This window comes from Cuculus canorus, chromosome 19 (genome assembly GCF_017976375.1).
Source record: "Cuculus canorus isolate bCucCan1 chromosome 19, bCucCan1.pri, whole genome shotgun sequence".
In the NCBI taxonomy this organism is placed as follows: Eukaryota; Metazoa; Chordata; class Aves; order Cuculiformes; family Cuculidae; genus Cuculus; species Cuculus canorus.
Genome location: NC_071419.1, coordinates 10,090,354 through 10,116,934, shown reverse-complemented (window position 1 = coordinate 10,116,934; position 26,581 = coordinate 10,090,354). Strand labels below are relative to the sequence as shown.

Here is a 26,581-nt window from a genome sequence, read left to right as displayed (position 1 = left end):
AGTGAGGCTCAGTGCTGAGGTATCTGTCCCTCAGTGATACCTCTATCTTTTATCAGCTGGTTGAGGAGAGCTATATTTTTTTCCCTCTTTAGAGCAATGAGGAAGCAGAAGCAGCTGTAGCTGTGCAGGACTGATTAAGCCAGTCCTTACTCCTATGCAGTGGATATTAGGACAGATTAAGCAGCTCAGCTGGGTCTGCATAAGTGGGCTCAGTGTGGGAGAGACAGACGTGCCTCCTGGGACCCTGCTCAGTGTGATCCTGGCTGAGTGTAGCTCCAAGTGAGATAGAAATAGGTAATGCTCTGTGCTTCGGGATTTTGTGCAGCTGATTGGGACAACCTGGGGCAGATGACGAGCCACAGAGCTTTGTTGTCTTCAGCCTTAATAAATCTCAGTCCTGCTCTGGGTTTTCCTTCTTTAATAGCAAGGTTCCAAACTCTGACTTCCTAGAAAACCAACTCTATGGGCAGGAAAATTATATCTTAGAGGTAGCCAATATCACTAGTGTGAAGAAATTCTTACTTATGGTTTTCCAGGTGAATCAGTTGCTCGGCTTCATCTCCTTCCAGTGCTTCCCAGTTTTGATCTCCCTGTGCCCCTGGAAAGTGCTTTCTTTCACCTCCCTCACATTTTCCTCTTGCCTAAACGAGGTGCATTTCATGCTTTGTCTTCTTGTCCCAGGTGGGCTTTCTAATTGACGCACTTCACCTGTGTTCAGTTGTGACCTGGGCCTATTTTTAGAAGTATCTAAACTCAGTGATTTCACAGCGCTCTACGTGCATTTGTATTCATGCTTTCAAGTCAGTAAAACAGAGGATTTGAATTATTTCTCATTTTGCTTGCAGGTTTCTCTGGATTTCATTTGTAAATGAGAATAACCATACCTTGGCTCATCCTGCAGTATTCCCGAGGCTTGCTGTGGTTACGATATCCGATGCTATGATAAAGAAACCAATGCCCTTGCTGTTGTCCTCTCATGTTGTTCGCAGCCCTTCTGGGCGCAAGGTGCCAGCTATGAGTGCAGCTGAGCCATGTTGTCTTGGGTTTGCATCTTCCCAGCTACAGGCCATGGCACCTCGTGTCCAGGCAGCTGGAAATTGCACTGCTTGTTTATTTACTCCTGGATTTATTTTGTATTTTTCTTTCCTAAGCCAAATCTGATTCTACCCTCCACCTATATTTCTAACTCACCAGCATACAAACAGGTTAATGCACTGACGCGAATGATGCTCGCTCTTCTCTTCCTTGTCCCTTCCCCTTGCCTTCTGTGTGCTGCCATGAATAATTCAGCCCCTGCTGTGGTTACCTTTCCTCCTCTTCTGGAGGAGATATTGTGAGAAATGCCAAAGGTTGGTGCCTTTGTGGAGCACCATCCTTGCAGGGTTGCTGTTCTCCTGCCACTGCCTCCCTGGCAGTCCCTTTCATGGTCTTGGAGGTGTCTTGTGGACTTAGCTTGGTCCTTTAATCTCTAAAAAGAGTTCAAAGAGTCACCGGTGCTACCGGTGGTTCCCTGGTGACAGTGCACCCTGCTGAAGCGAAATGCTTCTAGAATCGAAGGATGGTGGTGTCTGCTGTGCCTGCTCAGATCCTGAGCTTTGCTGCTGTGCTTCAGATTCCCCCCTTCCTATCTGGTGCCCTGCCTGCCTCCCTCTGCGCTGCCCGAAATCACCCAAGCACCCACGTGAAGGGTAGAGATCCCTAGCAGGTCCCCTTGCATCCTGAACACTGAGCATCTGCTTTTTTCTCTCTCCACTCGCTGCTGTCCATCTTGTTCCTCCTCACTCTCCATGGGTTCTTTTTCTTGCTGTTAGGACTCCCTCAGTGTCTCTCAAAGAACAAGTTTGCAAGTAAATGTTTAGCACAGCCAAGGCTTTGTGTCTGTAGTTGTATAAACAGTTCCAGTCATAGAGATGTTGGGTTTTTTGTTGCACCCAGCAGAGGATTCCCCTTAGCAAGGATTTACTGTTCTCTAGGAAGATGAAAGACAGAGATAGGAACCTGCGGAATAAATTCTTTCCCTGGAGCAAGAATCTGCTTTTCTTTAAGCGTGGCGCTGCCGATGTGGTTGATGAATGAAATGTTAGGAATATTAACTGGGTCAGAGCCTGGTGAAGCAAGCCACGAGGGGCTTTGTGGGAGTGATTGTATGAGGTAGCAGACTCAATCACGCAAGCATTGCTGGACCTACAGAATAGCAGGAGCACAAGGAAAGCTGGCTCAGCAAGAGCCTGCCACGTTAATTTAACTGGCTTCAACCAAGCAGTCGGGATTTGGTTGGATTAGGACAAGGTGGCAAGCCCCAGCATCTTTAACAGACCTGTAAAGGAAAGGAAAAGTTAACTGAAAGCTCTTTCTTTATTTCCTTCTCACAGTTGATTAACCAAAATGAATGATAGGAAATGGACTTGCGCCCTTAAAATGAAATTAAATGTTTCTGCTTGCATGTGGATGCTCTCGGGATGCTGGAAGGCTTGGAGGTGTGTGTGATCCCTGTGCTTAGAAGTCACCCTAAGGCACTCTGGAGGATCTATTAAGTGATGTACAGCCCCTGAGCAAGTGGTTGCATGCTTCCAAGAACACAAGAGATTTGGTTTTACTGAGAAATGCAAACGGTATTGCATTCCTCTTACCTCTCCTATCATCCAGCACGTTCAGATATCCGGGATGCTACAAGTGCACGTTCTTACCTCTGCAGTCCCTTCGCAGCCTCTTGTGGAAAATCCTACCTCAACGTAGCTGTTGCTGAAAGCTTGCTGAGAGTTAGGTGGGTAATTGTCACCGAGTTGCTTTTGAAGTTTTTTCTTTGCTGTTTGTAAAAGGGGTGGGCTGAAACAGAGAGGAGGTTTTCAAGGCTTCACCTGTCCTCATCCAGGCAGCCCTCGAGTAACACAACACACATGATTTTGTACTACTGCTACTCTTCCAGCACATTTCCCACAGTGATGTTGCTTGGATTTGCATGTCAGGCAGCCAAAGGAGTTGCTGTTTTCCCTCTCCTGCCTCCAGCTTGTCCCCCTCTGCTCCTGAGTGATGTGGGCTGCTATACAGGCTGCTGACAAGTATCAAATCTGTTTGTGGGCTCTGCTCCATGTTCAAGCAACAAAGCTTACAAATTAAGCCTCCTGTCTTGGCCAATTTTGTTTCTCCACCTGGAGAATTCATTTTGGCCTGTGAGTAACTCAGTCAAACATCTGCAGTGCTGGCTGGTTCCTTTGCCAGCAGCTCACCCACTCGAGTTATCTGGCTCCCCTCCACCCTTCAGGGCTACGTTCCTTCAGGTGGGACTAAGTCCCTAGATGTCACATGCCATCCAGGCTCAACTTCACTCATTCCTTTAGCATACTTGGAATGGAGATGAAGCCAATCCTAAGACTGATTGTTTGTTTTTTTGTTTTTCTTTTAGATTTTAAATTCTGAAAGTTCTTTGCAGCTACTTTCCAAGAGTCCCTGGTGCAGTCCTTCTGAGATCTGAAAGTTAGCCTGTCCTGTGAGAACAGGTTGAGAAAGTTGGGGTTCTTCAGCCTGGAGAAGAGAAGGCTCTGGGGAGACCTTGGAGCAGCTTCCAGTATGGAAAGGGGCTCCAGGAAAGCTGGGGAGGGGCTCTTGATCAGGGAGTGCAGGGAGAGGACAAGAGGGAACAGTTTAAAGCTGGAAGAGGGGAGATTGAGATGAGCTTTTAGGAATAATTGTTTTCTGGAGAGGGTGGGAGGCCCTGGCCCAGGTTGTCTAGAGCGGTGGTGGCTGCCCCATCCCTGGAGGTGTTCAAGGCCAGGTTGGATGGGGTTTGGAGCAACCGGATCCAGTGGGAGGTGTCCCTGCCCATGGCAGGGGGTGGAACTGGATGGGCTTTGAGGTCCCTTCCAACCCAAACCATCCTGATTCCGTCTGTTCTTCTTTCTGCTCACTCTGAACAGTGCTTGAGATTCAGCAGATGAAGGCTGTGCTCCCATTTTAAGATCTGAGGTTTCATGAGATCGCGTTTAACTCAGTGATATTATTCTGAATGAGGAGCCAATTACCTCTGTTGTTATTACAAATCGCTAATCATCAGCACTATTAGTGGTAGCAGTGACAGTGATGCTATATCGTCTCTCTCTGCCATTTCCCTGAGTGGGAAGCATCTCTGTCTGCTTTCTAAGCAGAAGACCTGAGTTGCAGTGGTTTAATGGTGTGATCCGTCTTGCAGCAGCCGTGCTGTCGCAGGTGGGCCATGAAACCCAAGAGCAGCAGGCTCATTACGTGATGCTCCATCTCAGCTCTCTGCTGAGAGCTGTCATATAAAAAAAGTTATCAGAGTTTCAGGGGATGAAGGTTGTGACTTGTTTTTTTGGTGGTTTTTTTTTTATCCAGCATGGATAAAATATTTGTAAGAATTTCATTGGTTTATAATCTTTTACTGACCCTGGTGGTTACTCATGTGTTAGCCTTGGCTCTTGTGTGGCTGGGGGGATGATCTTGAATTTCCCTGAAGTGGCTATTCCAGTGCATATTTACACTGAGATTTATTTTAGTCTTCCACCCAGCAAGGTGATAAGTAACAATCATCTGTTTTCCTGGTGACTTTAAGCACCGATCACTCTTGAGAAGAAAAATGTAACACACAGAGCCTGACTGGATGGCACGTGGTTTGCATGATAAATGCCCTTTCTTTGATTTCTGTTTGTTCCTGCTGTCTCTATAGAATCGGTTATTTGCAACTGTCATGTTGTAACTAAAATACGTTGTGATTATCTACCCAGGCGAGCCCAAATTCCTCCAAAGCAGTGTCTCCTGTTCTGTGCTGTGTGTAGGACTACCGACCTTTCAGCTTTCATAAAACCATAGAATGGTTTGGGTTGGAAGGGACCTTAAATTTCATCCAGTCTCACCCCCCTGCCATGGGCAGGGACACCTCCCACTGGATCCAGTTTTTCCAAGTCCCATCCAACCTGGCCTTGAACACCTCCGGGGATGGGGCAGCCACCACTGCTCTGGGCAACCTGGAACCTCTCCGCTCATGCAGGAAAACATTTCTTCCTAAGATGTCATCTCAATCTCCCCTCTTTCAGCTGAAAACTGTTGCCCCTCATCCTATCACCGCACCGCACTCCTTTAATTCCTCTTATTGTCTCTCTGGGCAGTGCTGAAAGTTGAATATTTTGGAGAGCTTTAGGGGCACATGTTGGTTGGTGACAGCCAGCAATGAGCAAGAGTGACCATTATTACTCATTCTGGAATCAGTCAAAGTGTGAAGGACCAGCTATGAAGAAAGTCCTGGAGGGCAAAGCTGAGCAGGAGGCAGCATATTTCCTGCTTGACTTTCCTTTTTGGCGATTTGGGAGATTTTTGCAAGTCATTGGCATAGATAGCAGAGATGCTGAATAAACCAGCAAACTTATTTATTGAGACCAGACGTTCCCATGGGACTTTCTGTGTTTTCATTTAGAACCGGCTGAAAAGCTTTAGCTGAAATATTTTTAGATAAAATATGGCATTTCAATATATTTTTCCCCTTTTCTTAGAATGTGTTCTGAAATCTTGTGGAAAAGCTCTCAAACAGAAATTTGGGGAGCTCTCTAGTTTCTGTAAATGGGGAATATTTCCGTTCCTGAATGGTGATGAATGTAGTGGAAGAGACACGTGTTTTTATCAATATATTTCATAGAGACAACCACAGTCTTTTGACAAGTCCCAGCTTTGTCAAACCTCTCTCCTATCTCATGGAGGCGGGAGAAAGAGCAAGTGATGGATTCCTCCACCAGGATGACCATACATCGGCACATCCATCTTCAGCCTGGATGGTTTTGCCGCAGCTCTGTAGCACTCAGAAGGCATTCAATAAGCAGAGACCCAAGGTATCGTGTTCTCCTGGTAGTTCCCTCCCCAGCTTCTACAGCAGTGTCAAACCTGCTGGCACCAAAGAACAGGAGGGTGCAAGAGGCTTTAACATCAGCAACGTTCTTCACTGGTGTCTTGCAAAAAGTGTGTGTGACTCTAGAGAAACTATTGAAAGTTTGCAACTTAAAACAGTTTTTCCCTTGTTTTCTTACATGTTTAAAGTTGAGATGAAAGGGACAAATCCTGGGTAGCTTTTACTTTCCTTAGGCCATATAGGAGCTGGCAGAGAATGAAAGGCTTTGCAAGGGAAGCTCTCCAATGCCTGCTCCTGAGGGGCAAAGGAGTGGTGCCAGGGCTCATCTGCCGTCTTTCCTGCCCACTGTGGTCCTTTGTGAAACTCCCCACTGGGTGTTGCCTCCTACTTCCCATCCGGCACAGCCCAGCTCTGAGAAATCTGTAGTGATCCAAGCCTGTAATGTGGGAATCATAGAATAATTTGTGTTGGAGGGGACCTTAAAGATCATTTATTTCCAACCCCCCCTGCCATGAGCAGGGACATATCGACTGGATCAGGCTGCGCAAGGCCCATCCAACCTGGCCTTGAACACCTCTAGGGATGGGGCATCCACAACTTCCCTGGACAACCTGGGCCAGTGTCTCACCACTCTTATAGTGAAGAAATTCCTCCTTATGTCCAGTCTAAATCTGCCCCGCTCCAGTTTATACCCATTGCTCCTCATCCTGTCACCAGAAGCCTTTGTAAACAGCCCCTCCCCAGCTTTCTTGTACCCCCTTCAGGTACAATAATGCAGTGACCTTCAGGTCACTGTAAGTTCTCCTTGGACCCTTCTCTTCTCCAGACTGAACAATCCCAACCGTCTCAGCCTGTCCTCATATGGGAGGTGCTCCAGCCCTCTGATCATCTTTGTAGCCTCCTCTGGACCTGTTCCCACAGCTCCATCTCCTTCTTTTGTTGAGGATACCAGAAGTGGACACAATACTCCAGATGAGGTCTCCCAAGAGAGGAATAGAGGGGCAGAATCCCCTCCTCGCCCTGCTGGCCACGCTGCTTTGGATGCAGCCCAGGACACGGTTGGTCTTCTGGGCTGCGAGGAATCATGCCCCCTCCACGTCTGGCAATTGAAATGCATGTTGTCACCTTGTGCTGTCTGATCTCATTCCTTCCCCTCCAGGGAGAAACCAAAACTGAGAGGAGGTCCGTGGCCCCAACCAGCAGGCACTGAACCAGAAATGAGGATATTAAAAAGGAAGAGGAAACCGGTGATCCTGCTGTCTTGTGCAGGATCCTGAATTACCTGGCAGACACATGCTGAATGCCAAGGAGGAGCTGTTGGTTCAGAGCGATGTGTTTGCATCCTCTGTTTCAAGGATGGGGTCATGGGCTGTGCTGTCAGGTGGGAGACAGGAGAGGGGAGTCAGGAGACTGGAATGTGCTGCTGAAATCAAGATAACTGTTGAGCTGAGGCAGCTCTCACATCAGTGGCTGGTACCATCGTGTGTTGCAGTGTTGAGCCAAGTTCTCCAGGCAGTCCCTTCTCCCAGGGTTAGCCAGTCCTTCCAAATGAAGCAAAAGTGTCAGTGTAGGTAACGAACAGGGGATTAGGTAAGATTTTCATCCAGAACAGTGGTTAACTGCGGTTTTGTGACAATTAACAGTTAACTGAAGGCTTGAAGGAGTCAGCAGAGTTATGTGTCAAATGGGAGAATGAGTGAACTGCTGGTATACACGAGGGACAAAAAGCCCGATCCCACATTTAACTGTATAGATGGAGCTATTGTGGATGTCCTTCCAGTGTGTGCCCAAAGCGAGGGCTTGCACAAGCTGGTTCAGAGCTCCATAAATGTTAAATGGGCACATACATTCCCACGTGGGTAATCAAGAACTTTCCAGAGGTGATATGAATTATCTTGGAGAAAGTCTCAGCGTGGGTGTGTTGGGATGGTGGCTGCATTATTGCCTCAGCATCACTTCAAACCTGGCAGTAGGATGTACTTGGACTAGACTTTTCAGTGGTTGGATGAAGCTTGCTTTCTAGCTCACCTGTACAGTCCTATTCAATGGTTTGATATCAAGATACTTGTTTTCCATGTGATTTTAACAAATAGCAGGATCGTCGTTATCCTCAACCCAGGGCATCTGGGTTATTTCACCTTCATTCCAGAGTCCCCATCCTGTCTTGTAGCTCTCCTTTGTCAAAGTCCGTTTAAGCCTGGAGAAACTGGAGGATGGTTAGAGTGAAGAGTAGATATCTTTCAAGATAGACTGCTGGTACGCCTGCGACATAATATTGTGCTTCTAAAGGAAATTCTGCTGTGGGGTGAGTGATGCAGAGGGGCAGCGGACAGTTTTTAGTGCTGGGGATGATGATAGTATTGCGTGAGTGTACACGTATATGTGGTTGTGCATCAGGATCTAATTGTTATGGATATGGTGATGCCCTGGAACAAAAGAAGTGTGTGCATCTAGCAGTTTGCCATCCTCTTTTGGGGTGACAGAGGCAGAGAAAGAACTGAGCTACAATCAAAGTAGCAGTTTGTTGGACAACACGTATAGTGCTGCGGTTTCCACTCACTATTGCTGTCATTGACTACACAGGCTTTGTGGATGCAGTCTGGAAGATGAAAGAGGAGCTGCATGTTTTCCCTGACTGCTTGTGACATGCTCTTTCTCATTCTTCTCTCTCTCTGTAGTGAATTTGCCAAAGAACGTGAAAGGGTCGAAAATCGTCGGGCTTTCCTGAAGCTCCGTAGGCAGCAGCAAATTGAACGGGAACTCAATGGGTACTTGGAGTGGATCTTCAAAGCAGGTAAGGCAAGAGACCTCCTCATCTTGGTTCAATATGTTTTGTCATAAGTAGAGTCTGGACGAGGGCCCCAGAAGTAGTCTGTGGTGTTGCTGACCATCGAGATAACCCAGGGCTCTCTCGTGCCCAGCCAGCATTTGTTTTACTTGGGTTTGTTTCTGAGCAGTCACACTGAAGTCATTGCGAAGGATCTCAGCTTGGTTAAGCAAAAGGAAAGAAGCTGGGACAACTTTATTGCTGAGATCAAAGCAATTGTCTTAATGCAGTATAATATAAAAAGTGATAAAGTGCCCAAAGTCCCCACAGTGGGGAAACTGTTCCCTTCTATGAGTCATTTATATTTTATTTACTTTCCACCACAGCTGTTTTATAAGTCTCTCCTGCTATAATGGTAAAATACACTGGAGCATCATTTTTATGAGCTACAGAGATAGCTTGCATGAAACTCACCCCAGCACGTATTAATGTTGCTTTATAACTAATATAACTGAATGTTGAGCTTTATTGCAAGCCTTGAGAAACTTTAACAAGAACCCAAAGACACTAATTTTACAAAAAATAGCATGCTTTTCTGTTCCTTTTTATTGGACAGTAAAGATTACCAATAACATTTCTGTGTTATAGAGTATATATTGACATAACCACAGTGTAATTCATTCACACAGCACCAAGAACAGTTCTGAGGTTAATTTGCTTCCTTGCTTGCTGTTCTGAGAAGCTGAAATAGTGAAGTAACGTGAAAATGCCTTTTACAACAACAACAGGGAGAAAAATAAGTGGTGGTTTCTTAAATAGATCTTTTAGGTGCCTTTCTGAGCAGGTCAGCTTCGTCCTGGCACTTTACAAACAGGAAAACTGAAGTCCAATGTTATATAGATTCATTGAACACTTTGGCTTGGAAGCAAACTTAAAGCCCATCCAGTTCCACCCCCTGCCATGGGCAGGGACACCTCCCACTGGATCCGGTTGCTCCAAGCGCCATCCAACCTGGCCTTGAACACCTCCAGGGATGGGGCAGCCACCACTGCTCTGGGCAACCTGGGCCAGGGCCTCCCCACCCTCACAGCAAAACATTTCTTCCTGAGATCATATCTCAATCTCCCCTCTTTCAGGTTGAAATCATTCCCCTTTGTTACTCCTTGTCCTATTTCATTTTGGTGACTGCTCTTCGGGAAAGAGCTCTGCAAAGGTCGTTAGCAGAACTGGTCTGAAAGTTGAGGTGGAGAAATCATAAAACATACAGTCAATCTCTGCTTTAACTTTGCATCCCTGTGGGAATGGTTGGCTATTCTATTTCTGTGTTGCCAGTGCTGAATAAATTTCATATGAATACAGAATGATACTGCTGTAAAATGCCCATGTTCTCATTTTGTCTAATAACACAAGATCCAGCAGGTTTCCTAGAACAGGAAAGTGAATGTAAATTAGCTGAGTTAGGGAATAATAAAAATATTCTGTAAAGGCATTGTTGAAAATACAAAAGGAATAAATATATATATATATATATATTAAAAAAAAAGCTTCCTAGTACAGCTGAATAATAGGAATAATTAAAATCAACTTACCAGTCTTAATGTTGCCCAGAGAAGTGGTGGCTGCCCCATCCCTGGAGGTGTTCAAGGCCAGGTTGGATGGGGCTTGGAGCAACTGGATCCACTGAGAGGTGTCCCTGCCCATGGCAGGGGGTGGAACTGGATGAATCGCTTCCAACCCAAACCGTTCTACGATTCTATGAATACAAAGGCAATGTGAAGGCTGACCAAACTAGAGAACTGAGTGTTTAAGAGTTTAGGCATGAGATTTGGGACTGTGCCGTTGATTGGAATGTCCTATTTCTGTCCCTGAGGCCAAGATTTACGTTATGAAATGATCATGAATTTCAAACTAGATAACCAGCCTTCCTTGTCCAGGACTGTGTTGGGGACATTGGCCAAGGCAAAGCGACCCGCATAGGTCAGCGGAGGAAAATTGACAGGGAGGCTGGTTACAGGCAGTCCAGCCTGGATCAGAAATCTCTTGCAACAGCCCCAGACAGTGAGATGTAATGAGCTGTTTGTATAAAAAAAAAAGCAAAACTCTTGATATTCTGCTATAATGTAACTCTGAAGGATATTATTATCTGTTTTTAAATCTTTCTAGCATCTCTGACCTCATTGAACCTTGTAGCAAGGAGTTCCACATATTAACAGTTGGTTTCGTTACAAAAACCAAACCACCAAACATCATTACAGAACTTTGAGCACTCTGATCCCAGCGGGAGGTGTCTCTGCCTATGGTAGAGGGGTGGAACTGGATGGGCTGTAAGGTCCCTTCCAACCCATTCTATGCTTCTATGATTTTAATCTTGAAGAATAAAGTCCACTGTCTTTTTTTGAGGAAATTCTTTAAAGGACCAACTCTTCCTAACAGTAGAAGTCATCTGATACAGGTGTAAAAAGCCATGCTTTGCGCTATGTTGCTCCTCTAGGCGCAAGACAACAGTTCTCTTCCCCAATCACCTTTTCTTCAACCAATATCAGATGAAGTCTTGTAGTTGGTGAGCAAACCCTACCCTGTTCCACCTACCACATGCTGGGATGGGCTCTGCTCTTCGTTTCATGTTTTCATTGGGCTTTGTGCAAAGGCAGCTGTGAGTCAATTTGAAATTATGCCTTTTAGGGGAATTAAAAAGTGGTGAAGCCCAGCAATGTAATCCATGCAAATGATTTTGCCGCTGCTGCTTTCTCCATTACATTCCTCAAAACTGTGGCGACTATTAGGCTGTCATGCAGCATTTCTAACGGAGATCTAGAAGTTCTCTGCCCAGAGTAAAGCGCTTATAAGCCCACAAATATTCTTTTGAAGATGTTTCTCTTATCTTACAAGGACATGCATCATTTTGAAAACCCTCTACTCGGAGACTGGAAGTCTTTCAGTTCAGAGCTAATCAAGTTGCATGCCTTTTGCATTTTAATTCTTTTCAAGTCCATCTCTTTCACACAGTACTGATTCTGAGTGTTTTTTTTTCTCTCCTGGAGTAAGTAGGCTTTGCAAATGAGTTTAACCTCACTGTAATGTGGATAGTGTTCCTTGACATGACAAAGCTTTATGAATGTCAGGTTTCAGCTTTCTGTAGAAGAAACTGAGCAACAAACCCCCTTAGTGCCGGGAAAAGACACCTACATCAATGAAAACGGGCAGCAATGTGTGCGAGATGGCAAGGGAGGATGATTGCCGGAAAGACAGATTAGAGTTCCCTGGGAGAGCGTGATGGCTTCTTCCAAGGGATGCATTTTTATTTGCTTTTTCTGTTTAACAACTCTGAAGCTTCAACAGTTAAATTCAGTTGATCTTCATTTATTCTAACATCTGCCACCTGTTGAACTTGAATTATTTCCTGTAATTCATCCTTCTTTCAAGCACCCAATGTGCTGTCTGCCCATGCCAAAGAGAAGGTGCACCATGTTCCTCTGCTGCTTTGCCTGTGCTGCTCAACTTGCCAGTTCCTCAGTATGAGGTTTGTCTTCATTTCCATTCCTGTAAACATCCTGTGTGTTGTCAGCACTTAATGACCAGCAATTAATCTTACTGCTGAGGTAATTCTCACTCTGATAACCTCGTGAAGCCCCTGTGCTTTTGTTTGGAGGCTAGAAGTCAACGATTGGACTGGATGACCTTAGAGGTCTTTTCCAACCTTTACGGTTCTATGATTCCAAGTTGCTGGTTTGATACTGACTCTTTCTTGAATATCAGTTAAAACGGGTCCAGAGGGGAGACTACAAGGATGATCTGAGGGCTGGAGCACCTCCCATATGAGGCCAGGCTGAGAGAGTTGGGATCGTTCAGCCTGGAGAAAAGAAGGCTCCCAGGAGACCTTATAGCGACTTTCCAGTACCTGAAGGGGCTACAAGAAAGCTGGGGAAGGATTGTTCGCAAAGACTTGTAGTGATAGGATGAGGAGCAGTGGGTGTAAAATGGAGAGGGGCAGATTTAGACTGAACATAAGGAGGAATGTCTTCATGATGAGAGTGATGAGGCACTGGAACAGGTTGCTTAGAGAAGTCATGGCTGCCCCATCCCTGGAGGTGCTCATGGTCAGGTTGGATGGGCCTTGGGCAGCCTGATCCAGTGGGAGGTGTCCCTGCCCATGGCAAGGGGGTTGCAAGTATATGACCTTTAAAGTCTCTTCCAGCAGAAAATATTCTATGATTTCTTCTAATGTAGAGGCACTGTTCTTTGGAGGTTTTTCAGCTATCTCAATTATCGTCTTTCAGCCTCTGTGTCACAGTGGGGACTAAAGGCAATGCATACCCTGACCCTCTGCTTAGGATGCTGTATGGTTAAAATAAAGGATCCTGGCAATGCTGACTAGCCTGCTGAGCTGTCTTTTTAGCAGGCTTTAAAAATAATTAAATGCCTGACTAGGATAGATATAGTCCTTTGATTTCCCAGAGGATACAAGACTGACGGGGTGGCTGTCAAAGGAGAGAAGTGGGGAGCAATGGTGGAGGAGAGTTGGGCTTGAGGGAACTGCATAGGTGAGACCTCAGTTTTATTTAGTTTGAAGGAAGAGTAAAACTGAGACCTGCTGTGGTCTATCTATAGATGGAGATATGCCTGGGCACCAACTCTGGGCTCTGAATTTGGGGCAAAGGTTCAGCTGGTTTGCAGAGTTGTTGAGACACTGTGTGCTTTGTAGGTGAAGATATGTTGATATCAAATTGTCACAGCTGACAAATTCTGAGGTCCCCCTGGTAGTTATCACTCTGGTTTCTGAAACCTCAGTATGGCCAAGCCTCTCCTTAGCCTGGCTGTGGGGACAGAGGTGACACTGGGACATCAGATGGCATCAGTACATCATGCAAATCACTGTGATTATGCATTCATAGAGTTCACAGTCCCCAGAGGTGAGCTGGGGACTCAGGAACGTTCTTCCCTTGCTGCCCAAAGGACAGCAGAGAGTCATGACAAATCATTACAGCAACATGCAGAACAAGAAGACTGCTTAGTAACAGATGAAAAAGAAGGATTTCTTTTCCTACTCAGAGTAAGGGATCTTTGAAAAGAACCAGTACGATGATTTTTTTTTTCCCTGCGCTGATACAAATCGAGTGCAGACTCGGGCTGCCAGCTAAGCAAACAGACTCTTTCTTTCTTGGAGTGCTTTAATTGTTGTTTTTTTTGTAAACAAGATGTAACTGAAGCCACCAGCCCTCAGACCACTGACCAGTAGGTGTGGTGGGTCTGGCTGAGATCTTCCTTCTGCAGACACAGTTCGTGTAGCACAAGCACTAGATGTAGCCCCTAAAGAACAGCCACTGGTGTTCTGACCTTCACTAGATCTTTACTTTTGTTGCTCACCACCTGCATGGTGGTGTGTCTGCTCTCCACAATAGCTCGTATTAATCTATTTAATTACCAAATGCTGTCTAAAAATCAGCTTCTCTTTCTGGGAGTGGCAGAAGAGCTTCTCCGAGATGTTCTCGCTTTCCTGTGCTTGCTCTTTTATCACAAGACCTAAACCTACACACCACTTGAAATGGGTTTGAATTGTTCACCGCGTTTTGGTAGGATAAATATAGTATACAGAAAACCTATATCTGCGTTGTGCAGTGAAGGAAAAAACAGAGAACTCCAAAGTGCTTTCATCCCTGGATCTTAAAGAGTTCGGGCACATCTGTGTGGCACTACTGACTCTGCTGGTGCTGGGAGCCAGTCTAGTTTTTATGCAGAGTCCTGCAAAGTGATGTGAATATATCACCTTCAGATGTGACATAAAGCTTTTGAAAGCTCACTTCGTGAGCAATGGAGACTTTTAAAAAGTCTATATGAAAATTTCTACTGTATTGGCATCTTCAGCTCATGCTCCTGCCAGCAGAGATTTGCTTTGTGTTTCACATAGAATGGTTTGGGTTGGAAGAGACCATAAAGACCACCCAGTTCTAACCCCCTGCCTCGGGCAGGGACACTTGCCACTGGATCAGGTTGCTCGAGCCTTGTCCAAACTGGTCTTCAAGCTCTTTGTCCAGCTGCTCTCCGTATCTAACCCATCCCTTCTACATGTCTTAGGGCAGTCATAGTCATTGTTAATTGTCATTTAACTCCTTAAGTATTTATAGCCCCAATGCACCAGTACAGCTTTTCCCAAGACAAGATGTTGGAAGAACATTTTTGTTCTGACGTGTCTGCTGGAGAAAGCTCTCTCTTGATCAACCAAAAAAGCCCATTTCATTTTTCTGACCTGTTTTAAGGAGCCTTAGAGAACACCTGAATTGTATTGCCCTGTGGGTTTCTAGAAGGATGTAATGCACTTAACCCTTTCTGACCTCCACTGATTTCCTTACTTTCTTCCACATCTCTGGTGTAATAGTTCACATCTCCTTGTTTTGTTCTCTTCTGCTTAGGTTTCAAGTTCTCCTCATTCCTGAATATTATTTTTCAGCCTTCTCAGTTTGTGGTCTTATTAATGTATCATTAGTCTCTCTCCCAGATGATTAAAAAAGAGATTACATAAGCCTTGTGTGGTAGTGCTGATCCCACTAGTGTTCTTCCAGACGGCTCTCAGCTACACACTTTGATGTTTGGCCTCTGGTCTGGGATTTTTGGTGTTTATTTTTTCAGTTAGCCTTCCATCTAGGCTGGCTTAAATAGATTTTAAAGCAAAATTTTGTAGGAACGCAATGTCAGGTGCTTTAGTAAGATCCTAAATTACATCTATGCCAAGCATATGAAAGAATTTGTTAGTTGTAATAATACAAGGAATTGTGCAGTTTACCAACTGCCAATGCAATATTTTGTTTGTTTTAGATTGTCCTTTAGGAAATCATCACATAATCTTACAACAAAGCATGTATTTTCGAAAGGAGTTATACAGCAATGGGAGCCAACAGTGGTGGTTTTGCACATACTGCCCAACATGAACTTTCCGAGCCAGAATTCCCTCATGGCATCTTTGCTGTGGATTTTATTTGAACAGAGATTTGATCCAATGGCCTTTTGGTGACATTGTGTCACCTGTGACATGGCACAGCTGACATGCAGCAGCCAGTCCTGCCTGTGTTACCCTGTGTCATGAGGCAGAGATCCATTTCACTGGGCTGAGTCCTGGTCTAATTGATGGATACAGAAGAGCAGCAATGGATTAAGAGCTTCTTTTCCCTTCAAATGGTGTCACCAACATGACTGGGAATGAGGAACCATCCTGTGACATGTGGAGATCCGTGGTCTTGCTTGCATCTGAAGGAAGGTTCTTGGGCTCCAGAAGTCCCTTGTGGATGGTGGGTAAAGAAACTGGAGTGAGTGGTTCGTTGTGAGGAGGGAAATCATGGAGGAAGAGCTACAGTCTTCCAGTGATTTCTCTGGCCTCCTGTCCCTGTGCAAGAAGGACGCAGATCAAAAACACACGGCTCTCTGAGCCACCCCTTCTTCCACAGGCTTGGTGTAACTGGGTGATCCAGTGGGTCAAGGTTGGTAGCAGCTGTAACAGATACCTGCTGTGTCCAGCTCAGCTGATCTGGAGTGGGAATGTGGTAAATATGAGATTGAACCTGGCTGTTTCTCCTTTTACAGAGGAGGTTATGCTGGCAGAGGAAGACAAGAATGCAGAAGAGAAATCTCCTCTAGACGGTAGGTTGTTTGCTGTGCAGTTTTCTTCCTGTGGTATGCGAGAGGTTCACCTGCTGTACACTGCCATGGCTTTCCATTGTAACCAGGAGGCTGTGAGGAACACGCTCTTGCATGCATTTGGCGTAAATCGGGCTAAAGAATCCCTTTTCCCATATCAGCTTCTTTTGAGGTTGCAGGTGGCTGATGAGCAGTTGTGTGACACACCACTCTGGGATGGGGATCTGCCCTTGGGGTAGGTCAGTCCCTGTGCTGCCTGTGGGACCGCAGAGTGACAAGGATACCCATCAGCCTCTGCTGAGCAAGGGTGGCTGTGTTGGGGATAGGCTGCAGAGCAGATGCCAGGAGAGAAACGCATAGACCGAGCGAAGGCAGGGCTCTGAACCGAGGTTTCCAAATGGATTTGACAGAGACTAAGACCCCTGTTACTTGTAAGCAGTAAGACATAACAGGGTGTGGTGATCCTATCTTCCGACGTGTGACCCTAGCGTTGCAGGATGGCTGGAGGTACGGAGCTTCGGACAGAGGCGCAGCGAGGCTACGGGGACTGCTCTCCCTGTGCCTCCAGACTGATGAGCTCTTAGGATGCGACAGCCAGTCAAAGTTCAGTTAAAGATTCTTCCCTCTCCCTTTTCTGACCATCTTTCGTCCTCCCATCTCTCCTCCTTTCCCCTCCCCTCCCTTTCCCTCTTCTTTTTTTTTCTCCTCCCATTCACTGTCAGGGAGGGCCGCCTCGGAAGGGCCGATTCAACAAGGCACGGCACCGGCAGAGACTAGCAGCGGCAGCAGCTACAACAGTGAGTGGATTGCAAATCACCAGGGGCTTAGGTGGCACAGCGGGGCAGTGCTTCTCTCCCGCAGCCCCACGTGCCCAGGTCACCAGTGACGTTTCCCGAGTAGTTTCGCACCTTAGCTCCTCGCTACATGGCTCCTCGGAGCCTCAGGTGTCCGGCTGCTAGTTCACCTTAGCCAGCCTGGTGACCTGTGCGCGGGGAGGACTTGGGGATGGAAGAGCTGGGGCTGCAGAAGGTCAGGGCTGAGGTGTGCTTGGCAAATCTTCGTGCGTGCTTTGTGGGTGTGTGGATGTGTTTGTGTTGGGGAAGTTTGTCCAGCACGTGGGTGCAGCCAGGGCTGTTAGTCTCAAGCTGAAATGAGTGGCTGGAAGAGTAGTCTGAAAGGCTGAGTGGTGTAAGCAAACTAGAGGTGGGTACAAGCCACGGAGTAAAGATCCAGGTATACAAAGGTTCCCTGTAAGCTAAAGGAGCCCAGCAATCTTCCCAGCTTTGAAAGCAGCTGGTATGGAGCGGCCCACATCGATGCTAGCAAACTGCCTTAGTCTCCCAAACAGGACAACGTTGCATCCAAGGTGCCAATAGAGATGGCACAACCTAATTGCTAAACACATGCAGGAAGAAGATAAAGAAGAACGTGCTCAATTCACACCAAAGAATGTTGTAAAACTTTAATCCCAGGCCTGGTTATGTTCCAGTACTGGGGATGGGCCTGGACACGAGGGAGTTTACTGGGACGAAGGCAGCCTGGAGGACTCCAAAGCTGATATTGCTGGGACTGAAGATTCAGCCTACTGCTGGGTGGGGAAGAAAAGAGGAGAAGTGGCTATTAGCAACAAATTAGATCCAGCTCACAGGTTCAGAGCATCCTCTCCTCTTTGAGCCTCTCCGAACCTGGGTGATGCTCTGGGTGTTTCCTTGAAGTGACAAAAGCCCTAATGCTTGCCTTAGCTGCAGAATAAGAAGCAACATCCAATTCTCTGTCAAGGCAGGGAAATTTGTGCAGGGTGAGGGGATCCTCTTGTATGAACCTACCCCCAGGGGTAGTCGCTGCAGAGTGAGTGGGTTTGCTGTGTGTGCCTACTGAACAGTATGTATCACCACACCGTGGGGTGTCTTACTGCTGATAGCAAATGGTGCTTAGTTACTGTATGTCTTGAAGCTGTTGGAAAACTGTATCAACGTATTTTTTTTCTGCTAGTTCTCAAGGTTTGCAGGTAGGTGGTCATGGGACCAGTGTCCACACTGTTCCTGCGTTACCCCTGGTGCACTGGGTGAACAGTGCAGACCTCTCCGAGCGTTAGGGTGCCGTTCTTTTTCCCTGTCAAGTGAACTGGTGTAGCGACACCACGAAAGATGCGACTGGACAAAGCGTGTTTTCGAAGCATTATGACATCCCCAGAGGGAAGGAATCATACAATGGATGCTAATAAGAGTATATTCACTGATTTGTGGAGGTTGCTTTCAACATAGCATTTCTGCTGCTTAAGGCATTGCTCTGTGGTAAACCGTATCCGAGCACCGTCAATGCTAACTTCTTAATGGTGCACTGTAAACAGCATTAATGTTTTTAATGGATAGAAGCACTCATCTCATAACCCACTGGGGCTTGGAATGATTCAGTGACCCTGCCCAGCCTTTCTGCTGTGCTCGAAGGTCCAGCGGCTGCAGTGACTCCTCCACCCTCCTGCGTCTGCTGGGGCGCAGTGTAAGCGTGCAGACCTGTGCCTGGCAAACCTTCAAGATCCAGAAGGTCAAATAAACAAATGACCCTGGCATCGAAGCACGCAGTGGCCCTGCAAGGTTGTAGGTTGACTGATTCGCTCCACTTTACCCTTGCGCGAGAGCTTTAAGCTGGCATTGGGAACTAAATGCTGGCCCAGGAGAGTGAAGGGAGGGGGAGAGAGAATCCACTCTGAATGCTCATGGGGCGCTTTCTCTTTAATTTGCACACAGTGTTGAAAAGAGCCGCAATAAAGAAGAGCAAAAATGACCTGATTCATGCTGAAGAAGGTGAGGACCATTTCACAGACATTTGCTCTGTTGGTGAGTACTTGCTTCGCATTCCCCAAGGTTTAGACCTCCACCTAAACGTGTTCGTGTCATGTTTCCTGTGAGCGGCTCCTTTGCCTCAGAAGCTGCAGTTTCAAGAAGGAGAATTGTCACTGTTCCTGCAGCAGCACTCAACTCAGCAAAGCAAATGGCTTTGTGGCTTCACCCTCTCCCCACGCCGCCCTGCTCAGCTATTGCATGCTGCACCCTTTAAAAGAGCCCTGCCAAAACGCTTGGAGAATCTCTGCTGGATTGGCCATACTGCGATTCTGCTTGGAACACGCTCATTTATGCTAATGAAGCCCAAATACATCAAACATTACTGCTAAGCCTCGTCTGTTGTGGGGAGGAGAGAAAGTGGACACTTGGTCGCATCTGTCACTAATGCACGGTATACGGTTTTGCAACCTTTGCTGTGTGAACTGGTACTGGGAAATGCTGCACAGTGGCCCTAATTCTCACAATCTTGCCTTAGAAGAGGGTCTTAAAGCAATTCTCCACAGTTTTAAAGGCAGATACGGAGATACACACTTGTTGTGTGCACGCAGGTACCCACGTGCCTCCAATGCAGAACGTGGCCTCGTTCGTAGTTTAACGTTAATGGTGTGAACTTGGTACCTTCAGCTCTGGAGAGTAAGGCACTGTCAGGCTCTACAGGTACTGCTTGTTCTGCAGTTATCAGAGAGCTAATTCCCTCCTGAGACGTTGCCAAGTGGAGGCAGGTCTGGGCTTTACAAGGGAGGGCAGATGCTGAGCACACAGCACCCTGTCCAAGAGATGTCTGGACATCAGCAGAGAGACCTTTCAGTCATGGGCTTTTACTTGATGGCTGGTAAAATATCTTCCTGCCTGCTTTGGAGTTGGCAATTTTGCTTATTCCTATCCCCGTTGTTTGAGTCTCTATTTTGTTTTGCTGCTGAAGCAGCAGATGTTCTCATTATCTTCCAAAGAAATGTCTTGGCACCCCAGTTACCAGCAAATCCTGGATGCATAAGAGTAGCAGCACAAACAGTACATTTGAGAGTACATGTCCGTAGATGCTTGCGAGCATGAGTGCCTCAAATGCTCTTTGGAAATTTGGCATTAACATTTTAAGAGATTACAGCTGCTACCGGCATTTTTTTCCTCCCCCTTTAAATGAAGACCTGGTTGCAGGAAATGAATGTTGTTCAGCATGTTACCCACTGGTGAACTGCCCCAGTGCCCCAGCTTGAGCGTGCTGGAGGTTTTGTGGCTGAACTCCTGACACTTCCATGAGAGGGTTGTCACTGAAAGAGGGCAAAAATGCAGTGACTGTGTGCATTTTTGGTTTGTTTACTTAAATCCCTGCATGGATGACAAGGAATGGTCATTTTTTTTTTTTTTTAACATTTGTTCATAGTTGCAATAATTATGAGATCTTTGCAATCACATCCAAGACTGTCCAGGCTCGGGGCACCCATGCCACACAAAAAGATCTTTGAATTCAGCGTTTTCAGGTGGCAACGGATGACGGAGCATCTGGGCTGGTGGATAATCTGATGCAGAGCTGGGAACCATCTCAGGAGCATATGGCAGGGAAAATAACAGCAGTGCTTTCCACCTTCTGCGAGTGGTTCACCCACTTGGGAAGAGTGTTTTTGACTTTGACTCATGGTACAAGGCAGAAAAGAAGAAGTGGGTAAAGCAGATACTTCTGCAGGCTCCTGAAAAGACTGAAACTCTGCCTAACATAAACAATCGTATCATATGGGCAATTATGCATAAAGAATATGTTTTTGAGAAAAGGGGTTTTTGGATGGTTTCCTAACACGTCTTGTTGATGGGAGCATAAGGACTGTGGAAGAACTAACAGTAAAATTACTGAGTGCAGCATGAAGATGCAGACCAGAGTGACAGAGACTTTGACAGGTCTCTTGCCGGCCATTGGCTGAATACGTTGCACTTTAAGGCAAACACAAGTACCTCAGTGAGCCTCATAATTGCGTTATAAAGCTCTGTAGTGAAAAACACTTCCCAGTGCATTCTCTGGAGTTGTTCTGAGCATTTCTTCTTTTGTTTCCTCCTAACTCTCAGCCTTTCTTTCTGCACTAAGAGTGCGGCAGTAGATGCTGGCTCCTTCTGGCACCCCACCCTCCACGCAGGCACAGGACACTGTCTTGATCACTTTTTTTTGGAAGATCGCTAGAGCCAGTTGAGAAGGGATAAAAGGGCAGCAGATTATTCCCTTTCAAAACCAATAGTACAGATACCCCATCCTAGAGGTGTTCAAGGCCAGGTTGGATGGGGCTTTGAGCACCCTGATGCAGTGGGAGGTGTCCCTGTGCATAGCAGAGGAGTTGGAACTGGATTGGCTTTGATGTCCCTCTGAACCCAGACCGTTTCATGATTCTATCAATATCTGAGAGGACTTCATCTGCTAAACTTTGTGATACGTTGCTGCCTATATTTTAACCTGTAGTTCATTTTACTGTCTTAAAGCAATAGAAAAACCAGATGATTTATCTCTTTTTAAACTAACAAAGGGAGAATTAAACTAACGGAACGCCAGCACACTGAGCTTTTCCGCAAGGACTTTGTTTAAAGCCCAGCCAGGGCCATCTCTGCATTTGGCGTGTTGGTGGATGGCCAGAAACGTGAAATGGAGCTTTCTATTGAAGAGATGGCACAGCACAGTGTTGCTGTGAGGCTTGGAGAACCCATTGCTGACACATCTGGATGTTTTCATCTTTTCTATGGGTGCTGTGTTTGATGTTATTGCAGGATGAAACAAGCTGAGATTCCCATACCTTCCAAGTGTTGAAATGTAAGGGAGCACACTCAAAAATTTGGCTGCCACAGCCAGAACGCTTTGTGTAATTCAGCCATCTCCAATGACAGCCCGTGCAAGTCACCTGCTCTTATGGTTCTTGGTCCAAGGCACCATGGTGTGTGTCATGGTCAGACCTACCCACTGAGAGGCTCCATCCCATGATGGGGAAGGGCAAGAGCATACTACCTTGCCACAAACCATCTTGAAATGAGGTTCACTAGCAGCTTGACGCGTGCCAGCACAGCGGGAAACAGGTAGTGGACAGTCTGTGACAGTCACGATTTGCCCTGCTTGCAACAGTGGCTGTTGCAGAGGAACTCTAAGGGGTGCATGTGGTTTTTACTAACGTGCGCTGATTTCTCCTGCCTCAGCACTGGCCGGAGATTGCCTTTTCATCATTCTTTTCAATAGTGCCTGCTACCGCAGAGGGAGAGCTTACATTAGAAATAATTTCTTCCGTCAGCTTCCTATTGTTAAAACATTTGACTCTTTTCCAGGCTTTCAGGCCAGACTCGAAATGTAGCTGATATAGGCAGAAGCGATACAAATGAGTAGCTGTGCCCAAAATATGATGCATGGAGGCTGACTGAGCCCTCTGCTGTAGAAATACATAGTCAGAAATTACAAACAAGGAGACTTAATCCAGTAGTAAGGCCTGGATCATTGCCTGGTCTTTGGACCAGAGGAAATAGTGACCAGCTTTCCTGTTCCAGCTCCTAACTCCAAGCGGATGTGCTCCACACCATAGGCAGAAATATTGCTGTGCCTGGTACTTTCTGTTCCTCCAGTCAACTGGGAACCCAAAGTTTGTGAGTTAAACTGGGACAATCAAGATGGTTTCAAGGGGCTGGAAGACCAGTTTCTTTAGATGGTGGAGCTGGGCATTCATTCATGAAGTTTTAAAACCACAGCTGTCATCCTTCACGATGTCATTGCAAGCAATATGCGCTTGCTCAGCCCATATAATCAACGTGCCCAGCTTTTTGCTCAGCCATGTTTCTGGTGCTTGGAAGAGGGTCTGTGTACCCGGGAACGTCCTCCGGCCTTTTGTCTGCCGATGTGGTGTGGTGACTCTTCTTTCTGTCCCAGGGTCTCCTTTTGCCCGTGCCAGTTTGAAGAGTGGAAAGAATGAGAGCTCATCCTACTTTCGGAGGAAAGAGAAGATGTTCCGGTTCTTCATCCGGCGCATGGTGAAAGCTCAGAGCTTCTACTGGATTGTCCTCTGCGTGGTTGCCCTCAACACGCTCTGTGTTGCAATGGTGCACTACGACCAGCCACAGAAGCTCACCACTACGCTGTGTGAGTACCAGTGACTCTAACTTTCTACTAAGGAGGTCTTCCATTTGATCCCTCTGGTTAGTGCTGTCACATCCCATGAAGTCTGTTTTATCGGCTTCCTATGCCTCCCTGAGAGGGGTCAGAAATACGTTAATGAGTGGTTCTTGTAACTCAAGACTAGTTGAGTCATATAATTCAGAAAAAATCCACTAGGACATGGTGAGGATGCTGAGGATTTAACTCCCAGGAACACTTGGTTTTTTGCTGTTTTCCTGACTTTGACTTATGGTTAGAGATGGGAATGTGATCCTAAACTTTACCTGGAACTTCGGCTTCAGCCACATGTAAACCTGGTAACACCGGAGGAGGATTGTGCTGTAGCAGGCTTTATATAAGGAGGGGGAATGGCTCTGTATTTGGGTAAAGGCAGGTTTCTCTGCAACTTTGCAACCAATCTACATCCACGGTTGATTTCTGTTGTGGATTTAAACTTCTGCCACCTCTGATGTCCCTGGGATAGCAGAATATAAAACAGCCAGTGCTACTCGAGAGAGAAAAATGCCTCTCTGGGCTTATAGAACTCTACGTAAATGCACTACTGTTGCAGTAACTGTTGTCATATTCTTCGAAAGGTTGCAACTTGCAACTTACAGAAGGTCTTTTTTTAATAACTGTGCCTTCCTTCTTAATGATATACGTTTATTAGATGGGATAGGTGTTGTGATGCCCTTCTGTGAAAATAGGATCACAACATCCCTCAGCCTGTACTGAAACCAGGGATTGCCCCGACCCAAATGTAGGACATTGCACTTGGCCTTGTTGAACCTCATGAGGTCCTCAGCCCTTCTCCAGCCTGTCCACGTCCCTCTGAATTATACCACTCAATCTCACTGTCTGTATCATTAGTGAAGATATTAAACAGCACTGGTCCCAGTACAGACCTCTGAGGAATACCGCTTGTCACCTATCTCCATCTAGACTTTGAGTCGTTGACCACTACTCTCTGAATATGACCATCGAACCAGTATCTTATCCACTGAACAGTCCACCCATCAAATCCATATCTCTTCAATTTAAAGAGAATGATGTTATGGGGGACCATGTCAAAGCCTTTACAGAAGTCCAGATAGCTCAGATCAGGTTTTCCTGTGTCCACTGCTGTGGTTACGCCATCACAGAAAGCCACCAGGTTGGTCATAGAGGACTTGCCCCTGGTGAAGCCGTGCTGGCTGCCACTAATCACCTCCCCATCCTCCATGTCCTTTCTGCAGTCAGAGCCTTTCCACACCACACTGTCTTGCTCACAAAGCTTCTTTTAATCAAGTGTGTAATGTGAGGGACAGAGCTTTGTTCATTTATTTTCATGAAGGTTGTAGAATATGAGCTGGAAACCTTGTGGAAATTGGTAAGAATATGGTGACACCAAAAGTTTTTCCTTATGAAGGGAAGGGACAGTTATTTTTGGAAGACAGAGCTGTTGCATTAGCCACTTCTGAAGCTGTAGAACAGCCAGAAACAAATAATTTTGTTCCGTACTAGATATTCAGATATAGCTGATTCGGAGTTTAAGTAAAACTTCTGAAGCAAGAAGGCATAAGACCAGGAAAACACACAAAAATATTTCAGTCTAACTTCATAACTTGCATCATTAACGATACTTATCTACCTAATTTGCCTTTATTTCTATATAAATTAGCTGTTTAAATATTTCTAGCCCCAGATTCTCAGATCTTCCCTTATTATAAGGAAGCAAACTTTTGAAGTAGGTTTTATAGACCTAAAAGGTCAATTATACCAGCTCCTCTGACTTCAAATACCTCCCTGTTAATGTTTGCTGAAATATTTAATACTACCAGGTAGCTGAAGCTATAATGAGAGATGCATAAGAAGGACAGAAACTTCTTTCAACTCTATTTTTTTTTCCCTTTTTCCACCAAGATTTAGAGTGAAAAGAGAGACGGGCAAGTCAGTCTTGCTTATTCATTTCCTGAGTTTAACAAAGGAAATAATAAGCTAGATTGGCAGAGTTATTACAAGTTTAAGGCTTAAGATTTCCTCTTGATTTAGGACTAATAGTCTAGACACTCTCCCCTCCTCCCGCCCCACTGACTTTAAGCCTTTTCACATCAAAAAAGAAGGCTTTGGATTTCAAAACTCGGTTTCAGGAACACCTTATGCAGTAACTTTTCTAAGAGAAAATTAAGAAAGCCGTGAGGCAGTAACTTCTACTTAATGTTCCTATCAGAGCTGGAAGGGATGTTTCTGTTGATTAGAATTGAAGGTACACCTTTGTGTGCAAAACATTTCTGGGACAGAGGCAATAAATTAGACCTCCAATCTACCTGAGCTGAAGAGAAAAAAACATAGGGAAAGTAATATTGTGAATTGGTTTCCATAAAACCTGGTTAGTACGTTTTAATTTCTTGGTGCTGGTGTACTACCAGGCTAAGAAAGAGTGATCTCATTGAGTGATTTTTCTAATGGAAAAGTCAGAAAAACTCCAAAGAACCACGTGTTCTTGGGAGTTAAATCCTCAGCATCCTCCCAGCCATGGATGCTCTCCTGTGTCTCGTCTGTCCTTTACGTATCTTTGCATCATTGCATTGCTATTTACTGTAAACTTGTGTATGTCCTTTGTCAATAAGGAAACATCCAGGCACATGCTTCATGAATCAATCCCTTAAATTCACTAAAAGAAATAACCAGTGGCTACAGATAAACACTGCTAGAAACAACACTGTAACTGGTGAGGGGCTACACAGAGGTGGGTCACAGGCAAAACCAGAACAGCTGAGGAATTACAGGTTTTGTAGATGTTCTTTTATAGGTACAAGGATCTTTAAATGGAGCGGTGCAAGATTGACCATGGTGATACAGAGAACAAAAGTCAGAGATGCAGAATGAATGGTTGTCAGTGGTCATCATGGAAATTCTGAGATGCTGTGAATGAGTTGGGGTGTTTGTGGATTTGGGTTTAGTTTAGTTTGGGTTTTTACCCCAAAGGCAGTTTTCTCCAAGAGGTGCCATCAGCTTATTCCAAGGAGGATTGGCTGTGGTCTGTCCTAACGGCATAGTGTAATGAAACTCTTAAGAACAAAGAGCTTCTGAGAATTGACTACTGAAAAGGCTTACAAATCGAGCCTCAATTGATGCAATATATACTTTTGTAGGGAACTGTGGCTTATTTAATCGAAGGTCCATGCTTTGGTGAGTAGAACATGCCAGGTGTCCATGTCCAGTATGAGAAAATGCCTGTTATAACGTGACACTAGAGTCCATGCAGAGAAGGAAAGTCTCTGATTGAATTGCAAGAGTCCTGTACCTTCAGACCCTTCCAGCTTTTCAGGACGATGAGTTACATTATTGTATCCTTGCCTGTCTTTGCATTAGTAGTGAACTAAAGGTTTCTGCCTGCTTTCCTGGGG

At 45.7% G+C, this 26,581-nt stretch overlaps 1 protein-coding gene across 19 annotated transcripts in view; it reads left to right on the top strand.

Moving 5' to 3' along the window:
• CACNA1B (calcium voltage-gated channel subunit alpha1 B) overlaps positions 1-26,581 on the top strand; it is a 309,668-nt gene that overhangs the window by 147,570 nt on the left and 135,517 nt on the right. For 9 of the 19 annotated variants that reach the window (XM_054083988.1, XM_054083991.1, XM_054083987.1 and 6 more), the window contains 5 exons: positions 8,530-8,645; positions 16,191-16,247; positions 16,967-17,041; positions 18,992-19,081; positions 22,968-23,177. In XM_054083988.1, the coding sequence (XP_053939963.1) occupies positions 8,530-8,645; positions 16,191-16,247; positions 16,967-17,041; positions 18,992-19,081; positions 22,968-23,177 (548 nt within the window). The remainder of the gene's footprint in view (positions 1-8,529; positions 8,646-16,190; positions 16,248-16,966; positions 17,042-18,991; positions 19,082-22,967; positions 23,178-26,581) is intronic. The other 10 variants (XM_054084007.1, XM_054083999.1, XM_054084005.1 and 7 more) reach the window with 3 other exon arrangements.